This window comes from Castanea sativa, chromosome 10 (assembly GCF_040712315.1).
Source record: "Castanea sativa cultivar Marrone di Chiusa Pesio chromosome 10, ASM4071231v1".
NCBI lineage: Eukaryota > Viridiplantae > Streptophyta > Magnoliopsida > Fagales > Fagaceae > Castanea > Castanea sativa.
Window position 1 is genome coordinate 12,974,521 of NC_134022.1, and position 7,158 is coordinate 12,981,678.

Here is a 7,158-nt window from a genome sequence, read left to right on the forward strand (position 1 = left end):
ATCCAAAAGCCCACAATATAAATAAATAGTGAGCCCAAATAGAGTTTAAGCCCAATAACTACATTTTGGGTACGCATAATTGGCGTCGTCTGTGGGAATCTCCTACCTAGCTGTGGTTTTATTGAGGCACTCACAGGAAAATGTCTAGAAGTCGGCTAGGAAGTTATGCCGAGAGTGGCTTTGGAGGGTCATTGCGGGGGTCTACATGGCGAGAAAGAAGGCAGAAAAGGCGAGAAGACAGACGGCATGAGGAAGTGGAGGAGCCCAGGCTTGGAGAGGGATCGTTTCAAACTCTCCAGATAGTATCTGACGCCTTAGGGCGCAACCGCTTTGACAGAAGGGACCAGGAGTTTGAGCAGAGGGATCAGGAGCTCGAGTGTCTACATGGGATGGTGAGGGATTTGGAGTTGGAAGCAAGGGGCAGACGTCAGAGAAGGGACCACGGGGAGCAAAGAGAAAGGTCGGCTAGTGTAGGGAATCACCATGCGGCAGGGTCCCATCAATTCGGGTCTCATCGACACCGTGATCGTTCACGGGAGTATGCGGACCTTGATTCGATTTCCTCGGATGAGGGATGACCTCGAAATGTGGCCATGGACACAATGAGCTGGGCGTTATGCCAAGCTGCCCGATCGCTATTCTCGAGAGATATTGAAAGTGCACTGATGCCGAGCAGATTCACACGGCTATCGTTCAACTCCTACAATGGAAAGACAAACCCAGTAGAACGTGTGAGCCACTACATTCAAATGATGTCTTTGCACGCTCAAAATGACGCGTTGATGTGTAAAGTCTTCCCTTCAAGCCTCGGCCCCACTGCTTTGAGATGGTTCAACGGATTAAGGAAAGGCTCGATCCACAGTTTTTCCGAATTGATCCAGGAATTTGGTGTACGATTCATGACTTGCAGCCGAGTTCCACAGCCCGTGGACGCGTTACTGTCAATGAAAATGGGGGCTGGGGAGACCCTTCACAACTATGCTAACCGATACTGGGAGTTGTATAACGAGATTGGTGGGGGCAATGAAAAGATTGCGGCCAGCACTTTTCCAATGGGGTTGGCCGAGGAATTTGGACTGAGGGAATCATTGACGAGAAGGCCTCCCGAGGATATGAGGCAGTTGATGAGGCGTATCGAGGAGTATAAACGGATGGAAGATGATCTGTTGCAAAGCAAGGGGAAGGCACCGGTCATAAATCATCCTCGGAATATCGGTTTCCAACCCAGACCCCGGAAGGATCTGAGGATTCAATAGCCAGGGCCGGGAATGGGAGAAGTGAATGTAACCTTCAAGGAACCGATACACAAGATTGTCGATCGAATAAAAAACGAGCCATATTTTAGGTGGCCGAACAAGATGGGGGGCAACCCATCAAAAAGAAACTAAATTTTGTTTTGTACATACCACAAAGATAAATGGCACACCACCGAACAGTGCAGGGTATTGAAAGACCATCTGGAACAGTTGGTGATAGCTGGGCATCTAAAAGAGTTTGTGGCAGCAATGAGGAATCAAGAGACCGGGCAGACGGATCGGTTGCGCGGAAATCCTCTCCCACCCCCTTTGGGAGTAATAGAAGTCATCCATGCAGTGCCAAAGGGCGCTTTAGCGTCTAGAACAAGGGGGATATTGGCTATGGTACTAGCAGAAAGTTGAGCGGGCGAGCATTCTCCTTGGAAGAAGTTGAGGTACACTAAACAACCTGTTGCTTTTGATGATGATGATATGGAAGACACCATTCAGCCGCACGGCGATGCTTTGGTAGTCACGGCTCGCGTAAGGAGTTTCATAGTAAAAAGAATAATGATAGATCAGGGGAGCGGTGCGGATGTAATGTACCCTGACTTGTACAGGGGGCTCAGGCTGAAGAAAGAAGATTTGTCCAAGTATGATACGCCATTGATGGGTTTTGATGGCCATATGGAAATTTCAGAAGTGTAGATTTCACTCCCCGTCAACATGGAGGGTAAGGAGGTAATTGTAACATTCATAGTGGTCGCTTCTTTCTCACCATACACAGCAATCCTTGGAAGGCCATGGATTCATGACATGAGAGCCGTACTTTCCACCCTACATGTAAAGATCAAGTTTCGCACCGAGGATGGAATCGCAGTGATAAGAGGCAATCAACAGGTAGCCAGACAATGCTTAGTGGTCGTAGCCAGCCGAGAAATCAGGCACAGGGAGTCCACCAAGAAAACCCCCTTATAGAAACTACAACAACCCCAAGAGGAAGTGGGGGCCAGTTGTGCCGAGGACTTGGTGAAAGTGAAGATTCTGCCAGATTGTGAAAGGAATTTTCTGATAGGAGCAAGCTTGAGGGACGAAGAGAAGGTGGAGTTGTTGCTTTTTCTTGTACAAAACATGGACGTATTCGCTTGGAGTCCATATGAAATGCCCGAGGTTGACCCCGAATTTATAGTTTACAAGCTTAATATGGATCCTTTATACCCTTCTAAGAAGCAGAGGTCGAAGAGATCGGCTAAAGAGCATGTCAAAGCCATCAGATAAGAGGTTGGGAAGTTAAAGGAAGTTGGGGCCATAAAAGAAACGTTTTTTCCAGAATGGCTTGCAAACACTGTGGTAGTAAGGAAGAAGAATGGTAAGTGGAGAGTCTATGTTGACTTTACTGATTTAAACTGAGCATGCCCAAAGGATCCATTCCCGATGTCGAAGATTAATCAATTGGTAGATGCAACGTACGGGCACCCAAGGATGAGCTTTCTGGATGCTTTTCAGGGTTATCACCAAATTGCCCTAGCCACCGAGGATCAAGAAAAGATTGCATTCATAACGCCTGGCTCTAATTATCATTACATCGTGATGCCGTTCGGATTGAAAAATGCGGGAGCCACTTATCAACGAATGATGACAAGGATGTTTAGAGATAAGATTGGGCGAACAGTTGAGGTATACATTGATGACATGGTGATAAAAAGCAAGTAGGAATGGCAACATATTGACGACCTTAAAGAAGTGTTTGAAATTCTCTGGCGACACCGCCTGCGTCTTAATGCCGATAAGTGTGCTTTCAGGGTAGGGGCCAGCAAGTTCCTTGGCTATTTAATCACCAAACAGGGAATCGAAGTTAATCCCAATCAAATTGAAGTCGTGAAACGTCTAAAACCGCCGAGCAACCCTAAAGAGGTTCAAAAATTGACCGGTATGTTGGCTGCTCTTAATTGATTTATTTCTAAGTTCGCTGATCGGTGCCGACCATTTTATCAGCTTTTGAAGAAGTGGAAGGGGTTCCAGTGGGATGAAGAATGTGATAAGGCCTTCCAAAACCTAAAGGACTATCTTGGGCGGGCGCCAATGTTGATAGCCTCGGAAACTGGAGAAGATTTGTATCTGTATCTCTTGGTATCTAAGCATGCCGCGAGCGCAGTGCTGCTGAAGGATAATGGTGTACAGCTACCAATTTACTACATAAGCAAAACATTTGTTGATGCCGAAACGAGGTATTTGCCACTGGAGAAATTGGTGCTGGTCCTCGAGCACTCTTCTTGGAAATTGCCTCATTACTTTCAGGCTCACACCGTCCATGTTCTGACTGAGTATCCTCTACAGTCATTGTTGAGGAGATCTAATTTTACGGGGAGGATAGCTAAGTGGGGGACTCAGCTGGGTTCTTTTGACATTAGATACAAGCCGAGGAACTCGGTGAAGGGCCAAGTACTCGTAGACTTCATTGCTGAGTTTTCGTCAAAAAGTCTGGAGATGGTTTGCCTTGTAAGAGTCAACCCATGGAAGGTATTTGTGGACGACACATCCAATGTGGCAAGGGCAGGAGCTAGAATTGTGGTCATCACCCCGGAAGGAATAAAGCTGGAACATTCATTCAGATTAGGCTTTAGAGCCACTAATAATGAGGCCGAGTATGAGGCTCTGCTGGCCGGACTCAGAGTTGTCTCTGACTTGGGAGCTAAGGAGGTGGAAATCTACTCGGATTCTCGGCTGGTAGTTAACCAAGTGTAGGGGAGTTTCGTGGCCAAGGATCCCCGGATGGTTGAGTATATAAGGGTAGTGAAGCAGACTATGGGCTACTTCTCAAGTGTGAAAGTGGAACAGGTTGCCAGAGGACAGAACCGTCACACTGACTCCCTGGCCACGTTTGCATCATCAATAGTTGATGAGGTGCCTCGATTAATCAGGGTGGAACTAGTGGTAGAACTGAGCATCAACGCAAGGACGGGAGTTTCACAAGTTACCACTGCCGGGAAGTGCTGGATGAATCCTATAATCGAATTTTTAACTGAGGACCGAGTACCGGAGGACGAAAAGGAGGCGACCAGAGTACGACGGAACGCTTCTCAGTACTAGCTTTCTTCAGATTGGAAGTTATATCGAAGGTCTTTTGAAGGACCGTACCTACAATGTTTGCATCCTAGCATGACTGAAGAACTGCTTATTGAACTGTATGAAGGCGTGTGCGGTAGTCACGTTGGTGGACGATCATTTGCTCATTGAGTAATGACTTAGGGATTTTGGTGGCCACAAATGTGGAAGGACGCCATCGAATATGCATGGAGGTGCGAGCAATGTCAAAGGCACGCTCCAACGATCCACCAACTTGCTGGGAACCTGAATCCTGTTAGTAGCCCGTGGCTTTTTGCTTAGTGGGGGTTGGACATAGTTGGACATTTTCCTCGGGCAACAGGTAACCAAAGATTTGTATTGGTAGCAGTGGATTACTTCACAAAGTGGGCAGAAGCGGAGGCACTAGCAAATATCCGAGATGTTGATGTCAAGAAGTTCGTATAGAGAAACATTATAACGAGATTTGGGGTGCCAGAGTCCCTCGTGTCGGACAATGGGCTGCAGTTCGACAGCAAAGTTTTCTGCAAATTCTGTAGTAACCTTGGCATCAGGAACATGTATTCTACCCCGGCATACCCGCAGAGTGACGGCCAAGCTGAAGCCACTAATAAGGCCATTGTTAATGGATTGAAGAAAAGGTTAGAGGGTGCCAAAGGAAAATGGGCCGAGGAATTGCCAAGCGCCCTATGGGCGTACCGGACAACCCCGAAGAGATCCACGAAAGAGACACCATTTTCTCTAACTTTTGGTGCAGATGCTGTCATTCCAGCTGAGATAAACCTATATAGCGCTCGAGTCGCAGGATTCACTCCAGTCGAGAATGAAGAATTGATGTTCAAACAGCTAAACTTGTTGAAGGAGCACCGCAAAGCAACGACCATTCGGCTGGCAGAGTATTGGCAGAAGCTCGCCCGAAGGTACAACAGAAGCATGAGGATAAGGGAGTTTACCGCAAGAGATCTAGTGCTTCGTAAGGTTGTTGGGAATACACGAGACATCAATGCAGGGAAATTAGCCCTGTCCTGGGAAGGGCCCTATAGAGTAACTGTCATTGCATGTGTTGGAGCATACTACTTGGAAGATTTGGAGGAAAGACCGCTTCCTCGGCCATCGAACGTTCATAACTTAAAGAAGTTTTATCACTAACTGGTTGTACACCAGGGCGTAAATTGAATGTAATCATGCATATATGTTTTATATGTTAATATGAGAGTATTTTATTCATGCAGATGCATTTAACTCCATTGCTGTTAATTTATTATTGCCGGTCAACAAATACGGAGAAAGTTGAGTAGGCTAAGGATACTTGTTCTACACTAAGGATAGAAACCTGTTCTCGGTTTGATCTACATCACCAAGTAGGTGGAAACCTTAAGCTACAATATTCTAAGGACAGAAACCTGTCTTCGGTTCGATCTACATCACCGAGCAGGTGGAAACCTTAAGCTATAATATTCTAAGGACAGAAACCTGTCCTCGGTTCGACCTACATCACCGAGCAGGTGGAAACCTTAAACTACAATATTCTAAGAACAAAAACCTGTCCTCGGATTGGTCTTCATCACCGGGCAGGTGGAAACCTTAAGAAACTTCTCATCGGTTCGATCTTCATCACCGAACAGATAAGAACGCTGTGCCGGGATATCCTAAGGGTAGAAAACTGCTCACAATACAATCTTTATTACCGAACATGTGGGAGTTATGAACGAAACGGGGTGAACCTCGATATGGGTTCCCAGCTACCATGAGTGAGAAAGTAAGGTATGATGAGCAAATTAACCATAATCATGTGCAAACTCAGTAGTTATCAAACAAGCACGGATGTATTTAAAGGTAGGGGAAGGGGGGAAGGAGTAAAACACACAAGTTTCCATATCAACGAGATTAATTAAAACCATCCAAAGGTTAAAGAAATTGTTTTATCGCCACAGCCCAGCGAACTAGGCCTACCAAACATAAAACCAGTAAATATAAATAAAAAAAAACTAAAAAACTAAAAAATAAAAGTCTTCACGTAGTAGGGCCGGCAGGTGGATTTTGAGTAGCAAGTTTCCCAGGTATATCCTTGGCTGACTGAGCTGTAGGGGGTCTAGTTTTGAACACCTTTGGCTCTGGTACGAATATTACTTGTGACCTCTAGGTCGACCATTTCTACATGGGAGTCGATCGCCCGCACAATATCCCTCATGCTTGGCGTATCCTCCTCATCTTCAGCACCGGCTCGACTCTGAAGGGGGGGAGGAGGGGCCGGATAGGGAATCTGCTTGGGATTCCACAGCGAAGAGTCCTCAGCCACTCCCATTGTTTGAAGGGCGGCCAACCACCCCTCCCTGAACCCATGATGTCGGGCCTGATGGATAATAGGCTTCACAGAATTTTTTGGCTTCGTGTAGCCCGTGTTATACCATTTATCTTCGCAGGCCTCAAGAGCATCTTTCAAGCTAGCAATCTGGTCAGCTTGGGCCAAATTTAGGCTCTCTGCCTTTGCCAGTTTGAGTTCGGTCTCTCCTAGTGTGGTCACCATATCTGTCAGTTTGCTCTCTGCTGTCAACCAGGCTTTCTCAGCATATATTGCTTTTCTTTTAGAAGCATCGGCAGCTTCGCCCTTCTCCTTGGCCATAGTCTCAGCAATAGCCTTCAATGCCTTCTCCCGATCAATGACCTCGGTCGCCTCTTTCAGTCTCCCATCAATGACGCAAGTCAACTGCATAGCCTGAGGACATAACGATAATAGAGCAATGAGACTAAAAGATACCTACGTATTGTAACTCATGAAAAAGAGGAGATAGGAAATTACTGCGATGGTGTGCCATTTTAGCCGCCTAGCTAGCGACTC

At 46.5% G+C, this 7,158-nt stretch overlaps 1 protein-coding gene across 1 annotated transcript; it reads left to right on the forward strand.

The window, feature by feature from the left end:
- Window positions 1–593: 593 nt before the first annotated feature.
- LOC142612056 (uncharacterized) lies at window positions 594–1,256 on the forward strand. The gene has a single exon (XM_075784188.1). It carries the CDS (start codon window positions 594–596, stop codon window positions 1,254–1,256), a length of 663 nt encoding a protein of 220 aa, XP_075640303.1.
- Window positions 1,257–7,158: the final 5,902 nt, after the last annotated feature.

Coding starts and splice junctions, on each gene's coding strand:
- LOC142612056 (XM_075784188.1), top strand. CDS start 594: ATGGACACAATGAGCTGGGCGTTATGCCAAGCTGCCCGATCGCTATTC.